Source organism: Salvelinus alpinus, chromosome 33 (genome assembly GCF_045679555.1).
Source record: "Salvelinus alpinus chromosome 33, SLU_Salpinus.1, whole genome shotgun sequence".
Taxonomy (NCBI): Eukaryota; Metazoa; Chordata; class Actinopteri; order Salmoniformes; family Salmonidae; genus Salvelinus; species Salvelinus alpinus.
Genome location: NC_092118.1, coordinates 17,951,037 through 17,970,168, shown reverse-complemented (window position 1 = coordinate 17,970,168; position 19,132 = coordinate 17,951,037). Strand labels below are relative to the sequence as shown.

At 39.0% G+C, this 19,132-nt stretch overlaps 2 protein-coding genes and 1 pseudogene across 2 annotated transcripts in view; 1 reads left to right on the top strand and 2 right to left on the bottom strand.

Moving 5' to 3' along the window:
* Positions 1–10,861, bottom strand: part of LOC139562744 (nuclear factor of activated T-cells 5-like) — a 60,530-nt gene extending 49,669 nt beyond the window's left edge. The window contains exon 1 of the mRNA XM_071380720.1: positions 10,538–10,861. Within this exon, the coding sequence (XP_071236821.1) occupies positions 10,538–10,610 (73 nt within the window). The 5' untranslated portion in view covers positions 10,611–10,861. The remainder of the gene's footprint in view (positions 1–10,537) is intronic.
* A 2,278-nt stretch (positions 10,862–13,139) lies between these two features.
* LOC139563349 (26S proteasome non-ATPase regulatory subunit 7) lies at positions 13,140–18,546 on the top strand. The gene is made up of 7 exons (XM_071382000.1): positions 13,140–13,378; positions 13,857–13,948; positions 14,049–14,141; positions 14,235–14,332; positions 14,483–14,563; positions 14,838–14,929; positions 17,814–18,546. Exons 1-7 carry the CDS (start codon positions 13,305–13,307, stop codon positions 18,256–18,258), a joined length of 975 nt encoding a protein of 324 aa, XP_071238101.1. The 5' UTR covers positions 13,140–13,304; the 3' UTR covers positions 18,259–18,546.
* Positions 18,547–18,694: 148 nt separating this feature from the next.
* Positions 18,695–19,132, bottom strand: part of LOC139562866 (polycystin-1-like protein 2) — a 30,416-nt pseudogene continuing 29,978 nt past the window's right edge.

The following is a 19,132-nucleotide window of genomic DNA, read 5'->3' as shown; positions in this document are numbered from 1 at the left end:
TTGTTTAACATAGCAGAGTCAATATTAATTGAGGGCAAGCACAGGTTTACACACAAAGCATCCCGCTCCCCTTGTGATGGTTAATGATTGATCCTATGGGCTCTGGTGGGCCAGCTTAGAGACAAAGAGGGCCTCTGCCAAAGGGAGATCTGTGGTCCAGGGTAGGACAAAGCTACCAATACTGATGGAAAGCATCACTGTGTAATACAGTCATTAAGACAGGGACCAGTCTCTCGAGGCCTGAGCTCACCAAAACCACAGGGCTTGTAAATTGGGCCAACCAGTTAACTTAACAGTGAAGTAAGTGTTCAGGAGTAAAGGTTTCATTGTGTGGCTGGCCATTTCAAATATCTTGCCTTGTAATCTCCCAATTCCATTTTACTTCTAATGGTAGTTATACCTTCTCCTAAAATGCTTTTCACATTGCAAAGTGGTCACAATTCTACAACTTGACAAGGCACGCTAGCGATGGGGGTAAAGAAAATTGCAAGACTATTCTGGACAATATTATATCAATACTTTGACTCCAAGTATCGATTTTGCTAGGTAGCATTTGCTAGCACTAGTGGCTGTACCTGCGCCAAACCTCTAGTATTTTTCATCCTATAACTTGTCCTCAATCTTCTTTAGAAAAATATTGAGCCAACATGTTTTCAACACTTTTATTATCATCTCATGCTCTCTTCTCTCTGCAGCAGACATATAGTGAACAATGTTTGGAACATCAAAACACAACACATAAAATCTTGATCATCTCAATAGAAATAGCATTGGCACTAAGTATCGTGATATCATATTGTGAGGTCATGGCAATTGACAGCCCGAAGACAAGCTCTTATCCTATAGTTTCAAATATTCTTATGTCTATGGTACTGTACCTGGATCACGTTACAAAACCCAATTGAGATGTGACTAAGAACAGATGTAATAGGAGAGATGTACTAGAAATAGAATTGTTTCACCTCTAGGGCATTCTGCCATGTTTTCAGGACAGCAGAGACAAGGCCATATACTTGGCTCCATCTCCACAGCAGTGTTTGCAGTGTAGTGCGATTCACTGCATCATTAGAGAGCGTGCTCCCAGAGGCCCCGGAACTCTCTCTGAGCCGGCGGGGGAACACCACAATATGATCCATAAATGATAGAAAAGAAATGTACAGTATGACGACAACCTCACGCAGCAATGTTTTGATTCAACTTCAGCTGCAGACTATGGAACGCCGTTTGGGTCTTTGCGTGTCAAAAAAGATACGCCAAATAACACTATTTAACGCGCTAAATAAGCGTTTAATTTGACACGTCAAATAACACAATTCTATTGTAGAATGTTGTGAGTGCTGAATTTGCACGTGCAAGCCAAGCGCCACCACTACTATCAGTAACACTGACAAAGCAGTACAAAAAAGTATGCTAACAAGCACACACCGGCCACAAACGATGTGTTTACAATACCGCGTTAGTAATAAGGCATTATTTGCTCGACCGCTACTTCTGGGGTAGCTAGCTAGCTTTAGCTTGGTACCTAGCTAGCGCCAATACAACCAGCCTGAAAACAATGACCAGCAGAAACTGCAGTTATTTTCATTATTCCTAGCAATGATTTAGGAATCCTTGTGAATAAGTATTAGCTAGGATGCCACTTGTTGTTCGCCTATTGAAATTGAACTTCAGTTCATAAAAATAAATAGCTAGCCAACAACTTAACCCTGTTGCCCAAAGCTAGCGTTATAAGCAGCCAGCTAGCTTCATCTGGCTAACGAGGCTCGACCGGACCGGGTTATGTGTTGTGAAGCTAGCCACAATAAAAATTAGGTAAAATTGTAGAATTGCAGTTTGCCTTCAAAATAAAAGTACATCTTTCAAAGTGATGCAGAAAGTTACAATTGTTTTCACTTTGTAAAAAATCGTTCCCAAATTAAAATGCCTCGTACTCAATTCTTGCTCGTACAATATGCATATTATTATTACTATTGGATAGAAAACACTCTCTAGTTTCTAAAACCGTTTGAATTATATCTGTGAGTAAAACAGAACTCATTTTGCAGCAAACTTCCTGTCAGGAACTGAAAAATCTGAAATCGGGGGCTCTGTTCCAGGGTCAGCCTATTATTTTGCATGAAATCTATGGGTCTACATGCACTGCATACGCCTTCCACTAGATGTCAGTAGGCCGTGAGAATTGAAATGGGGTGTATAGCTCTATCTGAGGCCGAACAAGAGCTCTTGGAACGGTGGGTGTAGTCTTTTCACCGTTCGGCTTGGCGCGAGACAGACCTCAGGATTGCATTCTGAAAAGCTTTCGTTATAGGCGTTAGATATATCCTGCTCTGATTTTATTTGATATACGTGTTAAAAACATCATCAACTAGTTATATTAAACCGACATATCAGTTTATTCCGATTTTCGGTATTTTCTTTGTTATGCGTTCTGGTGAGTTGGACACTTCTGTGCTGCATGGCTAGCGTTTGCTAGCGTTCTACAGATGAAGAGGGCATTCTACAACCAAACAACGATTATTCTGGACAAAGGACCCCTTGTACAAGATTCTGATGGAAGATCATCAAAAGTAGGAACAATTTATGATGTTATTTCTGTCGAAAATGTTTAGACGTATATTCCGCACAGATTTCGGGCGCTGTCTCGCTATAACGTAAGCTGTATGTCGTACTAAAGTTATTTTAAAAAAATCGAACACAGCGGTTGCATTAAGAACTAGTGTATCTTTCATTTGCTGTCCAACCTGTATTTTTTAGTAAAGCTTATGATTAGTTATTTGATTAGATGATGTGAGTGTCAGAAATATATCCGGATTATTTTGTGCAGTTTGGCTACGTATTCACATTGTTCAACCACGAATTGTACCGCTAAATATGCACATTTTCGAACAAACCATATATGTATTGTGTAATATGATGTTATAGGACTGTCATCTGATGAAGTTTGAGAAGGTTAGTGAAAAAATTAATATCTTTTGCTGGTTTATTCGCTATCGCTAACGTGCCTTGAATGAATGCGGTTGTGTGGTAGGCTATTGTAGTAAGCTAATATAATGCTAAATTGTGTTTTCGCTGTAAAACACTTAAAAAATCTGAAATATTGGCTGGATTCACAAGATGTTTGTCTTTCATTTGCTGTACACCTTGTATTTTTCATAAATGTTTTATGATGAGTATTTAGGTATTTCACGTTGGTTTCTGTAGTTATTCTAGCTGCTTTGGTGAGATTTTGTGATGATGGCTGCAATGTAAAACTATGATTTATACCTGAAATATGCACATTTTTCAAACAAAACATATGCTATACAATAAATCTGTTATAAGACTGTCATCTGATGAAGTTGTTTCTTGGTTAGTGACTATTTATATCTTTATTTGGTCGAATTTGTGATAGCTACCTATGCAGTAAAAAAATTGTGAAAATATGCGGTTGGGTCTTTTGCTATCGTGGTTAGCTAATAGAAATACATATTGTGTTTTCCCTGTAAAACATTTTAAAAATCGGAAATGATGGCTGGATTCACAAGATGTGTATCTTTCATCTGGTGTCTTGGACTTGTGATTTCATGATATTTAGATGCTAGTATTTACTTGTGGCGCTATGCTAGGCTATGCTAGTCAGCTTTTTTACTGATGAGGGTGCTCCCAGATCCGGGATGAGTACCAAGTAGAAGATAATCAAATAATGTTTTATAAATTAGGGTTATTTTAGATGATGACACCTAGCAATATAGTTAGCTAGCTAACTATAGCTACTGAAACAGATTGTTGTTTTGCTATGTTTTTGGGGAAGAACATTGTTTTCCATCCATCAGCTAGCTAGCTTTTTTTCTGACCAGCACTGTATGTGCGCGGGACAACTTTACCAGCATCATAGCATACGTATCAATGAATCATTGTGACATATGAAATACGAGTTGTAGTGTAATCAATGTGTAATAACTACGTAAAAAATGTATGAACCGTTAATTTATTATGGGACGTGCAGTCATATTCAGGTCCTGATTGGTCAACAAGCTTATCTGACGTGTCAAATACTGTTATTTGACGTGTATCCTTTTAGACACGCAAAGACCCAAACGGCGTTCCATAGTTTTATACCAGCCACATAACGTTGTAATAGATGTTACCTACCTACAAGGATGTCGGTGTTTGACAATTGATGTAATAAATTACCACTTAAAGCCTAAAAATGAGGTTAAGAGAGTCAACAGCACGTTCAACGTTCATTGTACTCTATCCTGTCTATGTAATGCTTATCATCATCTTCTTTATCATCCCAGTGTTTCCCCTATATTAATGAAGCTGCAATTTTTTAATTTTTTTGTGTATATATACATATTTCTGCCAAGACGTGCTTTTAAAAGGATAGTCGTTGGCTCAATGACTGAAAGTATATGGGAACAGGTAGCATGTCATTGCACTAATAGTAACAATGTACCCCCCCCATCTTTATGGCTTATTTGGGCTCTAAGCGCTGTACTCGGATTATAGCATGGTGTGCTTTTTCCGTAAAGTTATTTTGAAATCTGACACTGCGGTTGCATTAAGGAGAAGATTATCTAAAGTTCCATGTTTAATACTTGTATCTTTTATCAATGTTTATTATGAGTATTTCTGTAAATTGATGTGGCTCTCTGCAAAATCACTGGATGTTTTGGAGGCAAAACATTACTGAACATAACGCGCCAATGTAAACTAAGATTTTTGGATATAAATATGAACTTTATCGAACAAAACATACATGTATTGTGTAACATGAAGTCCTATGAGTGTCATCTGATGAAGATCATCAAAGGTCAGTGATTAATTTTAACTCTATTTCTGCTTTTTGTGACTCCTCTCTTTGGCTGGAAAAATGGCTGGGTAAAGAAAACTTTAAGCTCGTCTCTCAATTCAAAAAAACATGTCAATACCTTGCCCCTTGATAACCAGCGCACTTCTGTATGTTGTAAAAGCGTTACATGGTTGCTGCCCATATCATTGCATAGCGCAGAAAATACACGAGATTTCAGGGGCCTTGCTTTAACAAAGTTAACCATTTTCACTGTAGTGTCCAAAATGTCTTTCAAGCTGTCAGGCATTCCCTTGGCAGCAAGAGCCTCTCTGTGGATGCTGCAGTGTACCCAAGTGGCGTCGGGAGCAACTGCTTGCACGCACATTACCACTCCACTATGTCTACCTGTCAATGCTTTTGCGCCATCAGTACTGATACCAACATGAGCAGCAGCTACTTTTGGCTACATACAGACCGTTAGTTGAATTCCCACGAGAGAGTAACAGTTAATGTGATTGGATGTGAATTATTTGACTAGCCTACATGTATTTGACATTGTGTTGTTATTTCGCTGAACACTAGATGGTTGAATTTTATTTTTGGCAGTGAAACGAGGCTACTCAGACGAGAAAAAAACCTCACCCAAATGTATAGCCCCGTTGGAAAATATAAATGGACTGTTTGAAAACGTGAAGAAAAAACATGTAAAAATAAACACTTTAAAAAATATATATATATTTTAAATGCAATTCACATTTTTATTTGGCGTACCCCCGACGGCATTGAGCGTACCCCAGTACCCCAGAATACCTGTTCTAGTCCATCAAAATGACACATGACATTATCAATGCTTGTAAAACTCAGTAAACGATAAGCAATGAGTAAAAACAGACACTGGAAACACAGTGACTCATTTAAATTTGAGCGTTTTCAACCTCTCAAAACGTTTACAGGGCAGGAATTGAGGAAGCTCTCTCTCCCTCAAATTCTCTACTTTCCCTTCTTATTACAAAATGGGAGTGGATAAACGTCCTCTAAGCCCACACAAAATCTTTCGGATTATGATTATGTAAGGAGCCTGCCAGTCTAGAGAATCATACATGCCCGGTCACTCATTCCACCCTTAAAAGTAGTGACACAGAAAAATAGATAGCCCTGTGAGCCCACTGTAATGATATCCATCTGTAGCTCCTCAAGAAGCAGACTTTCAGTGAAGAAACTAGGCCTAGCCGAATCATTTTCATATTCTGACATGGGGCAGTCCATTACAGCCGCAAGTCAGGCCAACTCAAGTTAACCCATTTATGAGCAAGTCCCTGACATCAGTCAAGAGGATGATTGAGTAATTTCTTCACTCTGCTGGCTTTAAAGCCACACTAATTAAGGGTGGCTCTTTGACACCCTCTGGGCTTCACTCTGCCACCTATCCAACACTGCTAGGCCTATGACATTTAGGCTACCCTCAGCAAATTTGAGCCACAGAAACAATCTGATCGTTTGTGCAGAGATTACTCTGGGCATGCAGCCTCTGTGTGGTCACTGCCAGCAGCCAGCCAGGTAGAGGATTAACAGCACGGTCAGACAGAAAGTCAACACAGCCCTTTATACTTTAGGTTAGCCAGATTATTGTGAATTCAGTTGATAAACAGAGTCAAAGTCTTATGGATACCTTCAGCAAACCACAAACATACCGAAGACACCAGAAAAATATACCCACTGTTTTTCTCCCTTTTCAGTTGAGGGAACATGCAGTTTAAGTTATACAGTATCTGTCTTGGAAAGTAGGCAATGAAGACTGAAGAGTCCTCTAAAATGCTAAGGAACTCAGGAGCAACACTACACCAGCAGAGTCCCTACTTAACAAACATTGTGATTGAAGTTGAACACTCACATGCACCCTCGGGACTGATTGGATGAAAATTCCTGGTAACTGTATGGTAATTTCGGGTTTGATGAAGATAGCAGGATAAAAGTTGAATTTCTCTCAGACTAAATTGCACAGAGATGACTGGGGTCCTGTACTTGGAACCAAAAACGTGTGTATATTTACAAAACGAATATACAGTTGAAGTCGGAAGTTTACATACACTTAGGTTGGAGTCATTAAAACTCGTTTTTCAACCACTCCACAAATTTCTTGTTAACAAACTATAGTTTTGGCAAGTTGGTTAGGACATCTACTTTGTACATGACACAAGTCATTTTTCCAACAATTGTTTACAGACAGATTATTTCACTGTATCACAATTCCAGTGGGTCAGAAGTTTACATACACTACGTTGACTGTGCCTTTACACAGCTTGAAAAATTCCAGAAAATTATGTCATAGCTTTAGAAGCTTCTGATAAGCTAATTGACATTATTTGAGTCAATTGGAGGTGTACCTGTAGATGTATTTCAAGGCCTACCTTCAAACTCAGTCCCTCTTTGCTTGACATCATGTGAAAATCTAAATAAATCAGTCAAGACCTCAGAAACAAAATTGTAGACTTCCACAAGTCTGGCTCATCCTTGGGAGCAATTTCCAAACGCCTGAAGGTACCACGTTCATCTGTACAAACAATAGTATGCAAATATAAACACCATGGGACCAAGCAGCCGTCAAACCGCTCAAGAAGGAGACGCGTTCTGTCTCCTAGAGATGAACGTACTTTGGTGCGAAAAGTGCAATACAAATCCCAAAACAACAGCAAAGGACCTTGTGAAGATCCTAGAGGAAACAGGTACAAAAGTATCTATATCCACAGTAAAAACGAGTCCCATATCGACATAACCTGAAAGGCCGCTTAGCAAGGAAGAAGCCACTACTCTAAAAACGCCATAAAAATCCAGACTACGGTTTGCAACTGCACATGGGTACAATGATCGTACTTTTTGGAGAAATGTCCTCTGGTCTGATGAAACAAAAATATAACTGTTTGGCCATAATGACCATCGTTATGTTTGGAGGAAAAAGGAGGATGCTTGCAAGCCGAAGAACACCATCCCAACTGTGAAGCACAGGGTGGCAGCATCATGTTGTGGGGGTGCTTCGCTGCAGGAGGGACTGGTGCACTTCACAAAATAGATGGCATCATGAGGCAGGAAAATTATGTGGATATATTGAAGCAACATCTCAAGACATCAATCAGGAAGTTAAAGCTTGGTCACAAATGGGTCTTCCAAACGGACAATGACCCCAAGCATACTTCCAAAGTTGAGGCAAAATGGTTTAAGGACAACAAAGTTCTGTGATGTTTGTGATGGATGGAGTGGCCATCACAAAGCCCTGACCTCAATCCTATAGAAAATGTGTGGGCAGAACTGAAAAAGCGTGTGCGAACAAGGAAGCCTACAAACCTGACTCAGTTACACCAGCTCTGTCAGGAGGAATGGGCCAAAATTCACCCAACTTATTGTGGGAAGCTTATGGAAGGCTACCCGAAACGTTTGACCCAAGTTAAACAATTTAAAGGCAATGCTACCAAATACTAATTGAGTGTATGTAAACTTCTGAACCGCTGGGAATGTGATGAAAGAAATAAAAGCTGAAATAAATCATTCTCTCTACTATTATTCTGACTTTTCACATTCTTAAAATAATGTGGTGATCCTAACTGACCTAAGACAGGGAATTTTTACTAGGATAAAATGTCAGGAATTGTGAAAAACTGAGTTGAAATCTATTTGGCTAAGTTGTATGTAAACTTCCAACTTCAACTGTATATCTCTGCAGTACTCAGGAAATTAAAAACATGTTTTCAGGAATGGGTTACAAAAAAGTTCTGATTTTAATAAAGACTGCACTTTCTACTTTGTAGGGGATTTGAGGGAGTAAAAAAGAGACATAGGCTAGCCTAAGTCCACGGGCTGTTTGAGATGTATTGAGATGTACAATGAACTTTCACTGTGAAATTGGACATGTTTAATACCGTTGTTTGTCAAAGGGCTTATAGATATGTTGTTGAAGTGCTGTATTGAGACATATTGCGAAACCATATGAAAAGAGATTTGGAGGATGAATCAGCATACCTGGCCCTGAGTATTGCCAACATAACAACATACCCTTGGAAAAACAAAATTTGCTCTGAAACAGTTGTCAATTTGCCACACAAATAGCACATGACCTTTAAGCAAGTTCAGTGTGAGATACATCTGAGATACTTAAAGACATCTCAAATTCTACACTTTCACATTTGACTGTGCAGCGACCCACTCCTCTCAGTGACTCTACTCTTTGCTGCAGATCTCGAGCAACCCCAGTTCAGCTCGGCTGTTGCATCAGTCAAGAGGACTGACATGCTGCTGCGGAGACACCCCTAACTGTTCAGCCAACCAGTGCACTCCCCCTTGGTTGTTGTTCAGTGGGACTAGGCCATGGTGAATATAATCTATTTGGACCTACAACTACACCATAAAAATAGGGTCTAGGCCTATATTGTACTCTAGTATCTGCCTCTTTTTTTAAGTCACCATCTGAGTGATGACTGTGTTTGTTTAAACATTAAATATTGAAATTACTGCTGGCACAGTGTTGGTAAACACTTCCACAGAATGCATTAATGGCTTTCAACATAGGGTATCAACCCTTTTTGTGTTGTGACCTCAATGAGGCAGCCTTTATCCTCACACACTCATGATAGCACTACAAATATGTGTAGGGTATGGGACCATAAACACAAATTACTTTAATAACATCATTACATGTAAAATAAAAAATAATAATAAATCATTTGTGGAGTCATTTACCAGCTGAATAAATAGCCTAGTTGACTTGTGACGAACAACAGTAACATGTTGACATTGCATCAAGGTAAGCAGCTTTTGGTCCATTATCAGATGTATAGCATATAAAGCTACATTGAATGGTATACAAATCTAATACTTTCTTACATTCATAAGACTAGCCTATTATTAAGAGGCAACTTTCTATTTTATTATATAATCTACACATGGGTCTAACACATGGGTCTAACACATAACAGATCATTTACATTTACATTTAAGATCACTTGGCCAATGCCTACTAATATTTTCTAGACAGCAGGAATGCAAAAAAATAGGCTAGATCTGCTATGCCTGCCAAAGAGGTCCTCACCTTTGTAAGGAGGATAAATAATAAACTGGGTCAAAAGGGTAAATGTATCATGTGGCATGTGGCATTGTGTATGAAATTGACAGGATTTTAGGCAAAGTATTTCCTTTTTTATATTGCATAGTCATCGAAAATACATATAGGAAACAAACAGGATTAAACTAGCTTTAGTGTTAAAGCAAATACTCTAATGAAAATAAAAAATGATTTACGTGTGACGTTGCACTGATGATGCTTTCAAGACAACTGGGAACAACTGGGGAAAAAACAGGTCAAATCATGACGTCAGTGATCTTCAGGTCGTATAGACGGCGCTCTAGGAAGATGCCTGGGTTTCTTATTTGGAATTCCGGGATGGATGACCATTCAAACCAATTTTTCACAGTCAGGGCTCGTTTTTTCCGAGGTCCCAGTTGTCTTGAATGCACTGAAGTCGGCGATTTCCGATTTCCTAGTTATTCTGAACGCGGCATCGGCTATAGATCTACTGTTTAGATGCAATGCTAAAGCGACGTAGAGGGATGCGGAGCGCTGGCGTTCACCCCGACGGGGGCGGCCAAATAAACCAGGGCAGCACTCTCACAACACACATGTACGAGACTAACAACAGCGTATATCAACTAAAAGAACCAAGACAACACAGACAAGAAAAATGAAAGTCTCAGTTTAACATAAAATAGATGTATTACCTTTGGAATATAGGGATTTTGGGGAATTCAGGTCGAGATCCGCGCTGAGTAGGGATATAAAATCAGAGGGCATCGTAATGCCTCTGAAGAGGGGAAATCGGACGCCCTCAGATATGAACGTCGCTGAGCTAGCAAGCTAGAAATAAATATTTCTCTGGCACTGAATTAATGGGAAAGAAATATACTGATAACAAACAAAACGCTATTTGACATATAGGCTACGTATATCTTGAACCAGTCGTTATTAGCCTGTGTAACACGCTTCTTTCTGCCTCCTTTACGTTCGTGTTTGTCAAATGTGTTCAGTTCGTCTATTTTCTGTACAGCCCGCCCCCCTATGACGCAAACCCGTCAGCTAAGATAAGACAGTAGCCACTGGACAATAATATGTCACATGATTGTAGGCCTACAACTAGTCTGACATTTGCATAATTGAAAGTGTAACAGCACTAGGCCTACTCAAATAATAAAGAAAAAGTAAATCGGATAATTGTTATTCTTGCATTTGGTGATCTCCCACTAATGTCAATGTAGTTATAGGATAATGCACAAGCAAATGGTCATGATGAGATTGGTCACAGCTTTTCTTTCTTTCTGGCACAGTAGCTATAAGTCATGCAGGTGCATCCACTCATCACTTTGGCCATTTCTGACGTGTTATGTCATATATGTGATATTATATGAGTAAACAAAGACTGTGGCACTGCAACTTCTACAACTTTCAAAAGTAACAGCACAGCTGTTGGCCTTTGAGGTATGCATTATACTTGCAAAAGGATTTGCAGCTTGTCATCTGTGCTAGTTTATCACACATCAAAGTCCTGAACCTTTTTCCACAGAACCCCTTCTTGGATATTAGAGTATAATGAAAGGATCATGGTTCTATGATATGCATCTCATAAGGCCAAACTATCAGCAGAAATAAGAGGATTTTGATTCAGTGTGAGATACTATTTGATAAACGTTTGAAGGTTTCTATTGATTTGACAGTTACATGTTTTTCACTTATGCCACCTGTTGAAGTATGATAACTATCAGTTTAAATAGATATACAGACTTAAAAAATAAATAAAAGCACTTATAAAACACAATGAGCTTCTTGAGTGGAATGAATAATGATATGCTTATAAATCCTAACAAGGGCCAAGAGCAAAGTTAACGCAGCAGCAAGGTAATTGCAGAAACCTGTTTGTTGATTGGGGCATGACTGTAATATTGGGTGTACTGCACTGTACTGTAGATCTTGTGAGTTATGTGAGACTTTTTTGTTATTCATGTCATATGTACCCTTTAGAAAGTTTCCAGGTTTGAAGATAGACATTAAAGTAAAGATTGGAGGATGGCACACTCTGACTTCTGCCAGAACAAATCCCGACATCATTGGACATCAAATCAAATCAAATTGTATTGGTCGCATGCGCAGAGTACAACAGGTGTAGACTTTATAGTTAAATGCTTACTTACGAGCCCATTCCGAACAATGCAGAGACCTAATCATAGACCGAATCTCACCACTGCACTCACCACATGCATCCTAAAATAGCCATTCACATGCCATGGTCTACATCTGTGATTGATCATTACTTTCTCAGTGCATTGAGTTAATCAACAGCAAATGTTTCGTCAGTTGTTTCACATTCACAAGTTCATTACTCTTTCTATAAAAAGAAAACAAACTTCAAACGACCTGTGGCCTTAGTGTTTATGACCGTGTCCTTGGGATTTAATGTTTTTATTGGCCCTATGATTTTGCTGATAATCAGGCCTCTCTCACCCTTCCAAATACTTTCTGTTCAGTTCATTTAAAAAAATTGTTTGACCAGTAGGCTAAATTTGAAGTAAAAAGTCAATACAGTAGGCCAGCAATAAAATAGCTCCATGCCCAGCTTGTAGCAACCTAAGGATTTATACAGAGGGTTATAAGTAGTTTATAAACTGCTCATTATTAGTTTATAAGGCACTACCCTAACTCCTCCATCACAAGAAACCTCATCAATCTTTGTAGAAAACACCATACAACCAAAATTCTAAATATTATGTGCAGTTAGATAGCACACACAGGGTGAGGCATGTCATGCACACAGCATGTGGCAACTACTACTAACCTTGGATGAGCATGGGGGTAATGAAGTTACCAAGGGCGGATTATTATTAACTCTGAAGAAACGCGAGAAGAGAGTTCACTATAAAGTAAAGCCCCAACTCTAAGAGCTACAGCTATAACGATGGAAAATAAATTAATATACAATTTATTGATTGATTTGTCCACCAAGATCCATGTCTGTCTGGTCATCACGAGTAACATTGAAAATAGGTCAAATGTCTAAATTCAAAAGCACTTACACGCTAGAATCAAACTATGACAGGATGGGACAGTGTGTAAGAGTTATTTATGCGTTTACAGCCCTCTAGTGTTAAAACCAGGGACAGCCCAACCCATGGAGGAATCAATGATAAAAAGCTTGAACTGCAACTTCGCAATGATTCTACACAAAGTATATTCTGGACTCGTTCGATAAAAAAAATAGCTTGTCAAATTCATTTAAGATATTTCGCCTAACATTTTTTTAAAGGGTATTCAAATCCATGCAAAATGCACGTTAGAACCCAAACGGAGCATTTTTCTGCGCAGTTTTGACAAATCCATACCCTTTGGCTCTTGGTCACATGACCCTACGCGAAGGATTGTGGGATTGTGGAGCACTAACAGTGGTTGTGGTTCTCTATCGCGAAAATATTTTCTATTGAATTCAATTCACACATAAACATGCCGGAGTTGGCTGTTGAGAAAGTTATTGTCCATCCCTTGGTGCTCCTGAGTGTGGTGGATCATTTTAACAGGTAAAGGATTCGAATGAGCTAGACAGTTGTTGATGATTGTTCAAAAATGTGGAGTCACTGTTGTTTCCCAAATAACTACAGTTTAGATAGTTATAGTAGCTAACTAACGTTAACGACTAGCTAGTGACAGTAAATGAACTTAGAGCAATCAAGCTAACGTTAGCAAACTAGCTACTATGTAGCTAACTAGCTGATTCACCTCGGAAGGCTCTGATTCACCTAATGCTATCCAGTATAGCTAGTAGCTAGCTAGATACACAAGTTCTCATATTACACAAATGGCAGGTTTCCTCAACGATTAGTGCATCGTTTATGCACTGTACTAGCTATTGTAGTTAGCTAACGTTAACCAGCTTGTAACGCGTTGGCTCCATCCGCGCTCTCTAGTCAGGGATGTCACTGTCACAAGTGTGCAATACAGGCAGTTCAGAAACTCTGTCTGTAGCTAACAGCCTACGCTTGTTCTGTATTTGATCAGAATCGGTAAAGTTGGAAGTCAGAAGAGGGTTGTGGGTGTACTTCTCGGCTCATGGCATAAGAAGGTTTTTGATGTGTCCAACAGCTTTGCAGGTGAGTTTCCTAACGTGACCTATTTCTACAACCACAGTCCATGATTTGATTACACTCTGGTTTCTTGTTGATCTGGCTGATCCCCCCCCCCTTCTTCCAGTGCCATTTGACGAGGATGACAAGGATGATTCTGTGTGGTTCCTGGACCATGACTATTTGGAGAACATGTACAACATGTTCAAGAAAGTCAATGGTAAGTCTCAAGTTCTTTGTAAATTAGTATGCATTTTCATAACACTAGATTTTACTCTACAATGTGATTGAACATGTATTCCCATTGTTTCAGCAAGAGAAAGAATAGTTGGTTGGTATCACACGGGCCCCAAACTACACAAGAATGACATTGCCATCAATGAACTCGTGAAGCAATATTGTACCAATTCTGTAAGTATAAGTACAACACTTTAGTTGAATTTAATACAAAATGTTGATGTAATTTTTTACTTAGCAATTACATATTACTACTGATGTTACTGATATGAGTAAACATACTATGGTACAAAGATTTTAATTTGATTTTTTGGTTGTTTATAGGTTTTAGTCATCATTGACGTGAAACCAAAAGACCTGGGTCTACCAACGGAGGCCTACATATCTGTGGAGGAAGTGCATGATGTATGTTTTTAACAGGGGAATTATTGAATGAATGTAAAAGTGGAACTACAATTCTCTATTACTTCTGCAACAAAGGTTTATGCTGCATGTCAGTTTTACATCTACCACTTAGTGAAATCGAAAAAATTATAGGATTAGAAAGAATGTCACTGTACAAATCAAAGTTTGTTTTGTTGTGGAGCAACGGATGCCTTTTGAGCTTTAATGTTGAGAAAAACTGACAAACTCACTTGAGAAGAAGGTCTAATGGTTGTAACATTCCTTTTGTTTTTAGGATGGCACTCCAACGTCCAAGACTTTTGAACATGTCACCAGTGAGATTGGTGCTGAAGAAGCAGAGGAAGTGGGAGTGGAGCATTTACTCCGGTAAGACATGACCCATGCATGTGGTCAATGTGTTTGTACTTGTCATTTGTCTTGAAGTTCAATATGTAAATGACTGTCGTTCTTGTATTATTGCTCATAATTTTTTCAGACCAGACCTGGGTTCAAATACATGTATATTTGAGTATCTGGTACTGAAATACTTTTTTTCTGTTTGAGTATTTTCAAATACACAGCCCAAAACAAGTACTTTCATTTGAGTATTTGAATGGTTATTTGTATTAAAAAATAATAATAATAATTGTATTTGAAACCATTTTCAAATACTATTTTCAAATACCTGGGTTAAGTACACTGAACTGCCTGTATTTGAGTCAGTGTATTTTCAAATGCTTTCCAAGTGTATTTCTAAATATACTGAACAAAAATATAAACACAACATGCAACACTTTCAAAGATTTTACTGAGTTACAGTTCATATAAATAAATCAGTCAATTGAAATAAATTCATTAGGCCCTAATCTATGGATTTCACATGACTGGGAATACAGATCTGCATCTGTTGGTCACAGATACCTTTAAAGTAGGGGCATGGATCAGAACCAGTCAATATCTGGTGTGAACACCATTTGCCTCATGCAGCATGACACATCTCCTTCGCATAGAGTTTATCAGGCTGTTGATTGTGGCCTGTAGAATGTTTTCCCATTCCTCCAGCGAAGTTGCTGGATATTGGCGGGAATTGGAACACGTTGTTATACATGTCAATCCAGAGCATCCCAATCTTGCTCAATGTGTGACATGTCTGGTGAGTTTGCTGGCCATGGAAGAACTGGGACATTTTCCTCTTCCAGGAATTGTGTACAGATCCTTGAGACATGGGGCGTGCATTATCATGCTGAAACATGAGGTGATGGATGAATTGCACGACAATGGGCCTAAGGATGGGCCCCGACACAGTATCTCTGTGCATTCAAATTGCCATTGATAAATTGCAATTGTGTTCGTTGTCTGTAGCTTATACCTGCATGCCCATTCCATAACCCAACCACCACCATAGGGCACTCTGTTCACAACGTTGACATCAGCTCATGAAACATGGGAGTAACACTTTACATGTTGCGGTTATATTTTTGTTCAGTGTACACTAAAATATTCAATATTCTTTTCAAATAAAATATTTCTGAATACGTACAGTACCAGTAAAAAGTTTGGACACACCTACTCATTCAAGGGTTTTTCTATATTTTTACTATTTTCTACATTGTATAAAGTAGTGAAGACAACAAAACTATGAAATAACACATGGAATCATGTAGTAAGCAAAAAAGTGTTAATCATATCAAAATATATTTTCAATTTGAGATTCTTCAAAGTAGCTACCCTTTGCCTTGATGACAGCTTTGCACACTCTTGGCATTCTCTAAACCAGCTTCATGAGGTAGTCACCTGGAATGCATTTCAATTAACAGGTGTGCCTTGTTAAAAGTTCATTTGTGGAATTTCTATCCTTAATGCGTTTGAGCCAATCAGTTGTATTGTGACAAGGTAGGGGTGGTATACATAAGAGAGCCCCATTTGGAAAAAGACCAAGTCCATATTATGTCAAGAAACAGCTCAAAGAAGCAAAGAGAAATGACAGTCCATCATTACTTTAAGACATGGAGGTCAGTCAATGTGGAAAATGTCAAGAACTTTGAACGTTTCTTCAAGTGTAGTCGCAAAAACCATCAAGTGCTATGATGAAACTGACTCGTGAGGACCGCCACAGGAAAGGAAGACCCAGAGTTACCTCTGCTGCAGAGAATAAATTAATTAGAATTAACTGTACCTCAGATTGCAGCCCAAATAAATGCTTCACAGAGTTCACGTAACAGACACATCTCAACATCAACTGTTCAGAGGAGACTGCATGAATCAGGCCTTCATGGTTGAATTGCTGCAAAGAAACCATTACTAAAGGACAACAAAAAGATGAAGAGACTTGCTTGGGCCAAGAAACACAAGCAATGGACATTAGACCAGTGGAATCCTGTCCTTTGGTCTGATGAGTCCAAATGTAAAAATTTTGGTTCCAACCGGCGTGTCTTTGTGAGACGCAGAGTAGGTGAACGGATGATCTCTGCATGTGTGGTTCCCACCGTGAAGTATGGAGGAGGTTTAATGGTGTGGGGGTGCTTTGCTGGTTACATGGTCTGTGATTTATTTAGAATTCAAGGCACACTTAACCAGCATGGCTACCACAGCATTCTGCAACGATACGCCATCCCATCTGGTTTGCGCTTAGTGGGACTATCATTTGTTTTTCAACAGGACAATGACCCAAAGCACACCTCCAGGCTGTGTAAGGGGTATTTGACCAAGGAGAGTGATGGTGCTGCATCAGATAACCTGCCCTCCACAATCACCAGACCTCAACCCAATTGAGATGGTTTGGGATGAGTTGGACCGCAGAGTGAAGGAAAAGCAGCCAACAAGTGCTCAGCATGTGTGGGAAGTCCCTCAAGACTGTTGGAAAAGCATTCCAGGTGAAGCTGGTTGAGAGAATGCCAAGAGTGTGCAAAGTTGTCATCAGGGCAAAGCGTGGCTACTTTGAAGAATCAAATCTATTTTGATTTGATTAACACGTTTTTGGTTACTACATGATTCCATATGTGTTATTTCATAGTTTTGATGTCTTCACTATTATTCTACAATGTAGAAAATATTAAAAATAAAGAAAAACCCTTTGAATTAGTAGGTGTGCCCAAACATTTTACTGGAACTGTACTTTAAATGTATATGAAAGTAATTGAAAAACTAGTATTTGAACCCAAGTCTGATTCTTACCTTAAAAATTTAAGGCCAGTTTTTCTACCAAAAAGGGAAACAGGTTGACTTAAAACATGCAAGTCACTAAAATAAAATGTTTTGTACCTCTATCCAGAGACATCAAGGACACAACAGTTGGCACTCTGTCTCAACGCATCACCAACCAGGTGCATGGCCTAAAGGGTCTCAACTGCAAGTTAGTGGATATCAAAGGGTATTTGGAAAAAGTTGCAGAAGGTAAGCTGCCTATCAACCACCAGATCATCTACCAGCTGCAGGACGTCTTCAACCTGCTGCCTGACGTCAACCTTCAAGAGTTCATCAAGGCATTTTACCTCAAGACCAATGACCAGATGCTGGTGGTTTACCTGGCTTCACTCATCCGCTCCGTGGTTGCTCTTCACAACCTCATCAACAACAAGGTCGCCAACCGAGATGCAGAGAAAAAGGAAGGCCAGGAAAAAGATGACAGCAAGAAAGAGAAGAAAGAGGACAAGGATAAGGAGAAAGAGAAAGAGAAGGGAGACACTAAGAAAGATAAGAAGAAGGAGAAGAAATGAGGAAGCAATGGTCATTTCTGACTACAGACTGACTTTGTTTTCGTTCTCCCACCTGTCAGACACTATCTTTTTTTTTTATTAAGAAGACCCTCTCATTTTCATAATGGATTAAAAGAGTGAAGGGAATTGGCCATTTGTTTGTCTACTCCACATAAGTCTAATCATTTTTCATTCTTATGCAGCTCATTTGGTTAATGTTGACAAAATACTAGTTTGCTATGGTTCAAAACTATTTTTATTAATTTCACAACAAACATGTTACTAATACAACATTGGAATTATCTTGTATCCTGCTCTCCTCCTCATTGTCTCCTCACATGTTACCATAATAACCATACATATGTGTATTTGTGACAGAAGAGTGAGGTAACAGAAGGAGCTGTTATTTCCTCCATCTTTTTAAAGCTTTGCATTAGATCACAAAACGGTACAAATAGCCTCATTTATGCATGATATATTAGATAACTAAACAGCTAGAGGCAACAAGTCAACAAAATGCATCACTGCTCCTATGAAGCAACAGAACTGAAAATGACATCTCCCTGTGAATACATACAGAGTGGTACACCAGTACTTAGAAGTAATCATCTATGAGGATATAGTGGAGAATCCTCTGTTAGTTGCTGAGGCAGCCATGCCATTCTCCTTGGGGCTGTCACTGTCTTCTCTCTTAATTTTGATTCCAAGCAAGCTGCAGAGCTTCATCAGCCTCAGATCTACTATCTCCTCTGAGGGCTGTGGAACAGTGAACAGACAGCTCAGAATGGATAGCCAAGTGACCGCCTCAGTCAAAATGTATTGAGATATTGGTCCCTGTTGATTCTGATACAGTGAGGGAAAAAAGTATTTGATCCCTTGCTGACTTTGTTTGTTT

Coding starts and splice junctions, on each gene's coding strand:
- LOC139563349 (XM_071382000.1), top strand. CDS start 13,305: ATGCCGGAGTTGGCTGTTGAGAAAGTTATTGTCCATCCCTTGGTGCTC. Junction 13,949..14,048: donor TGTGTCCAACAGCTTTGCAG/GTGAGTTTCCTA, acceptor CCCTTCTTCCAG/TGCCATTTGACGAGGATGAC. Junction 14,333..14,482: donor AGCAATATTGTACCAATTCT/GTAAGTATAAGT, acceptor GGTTGTTTATAG/GTTTTAGTCATCATTGACGT.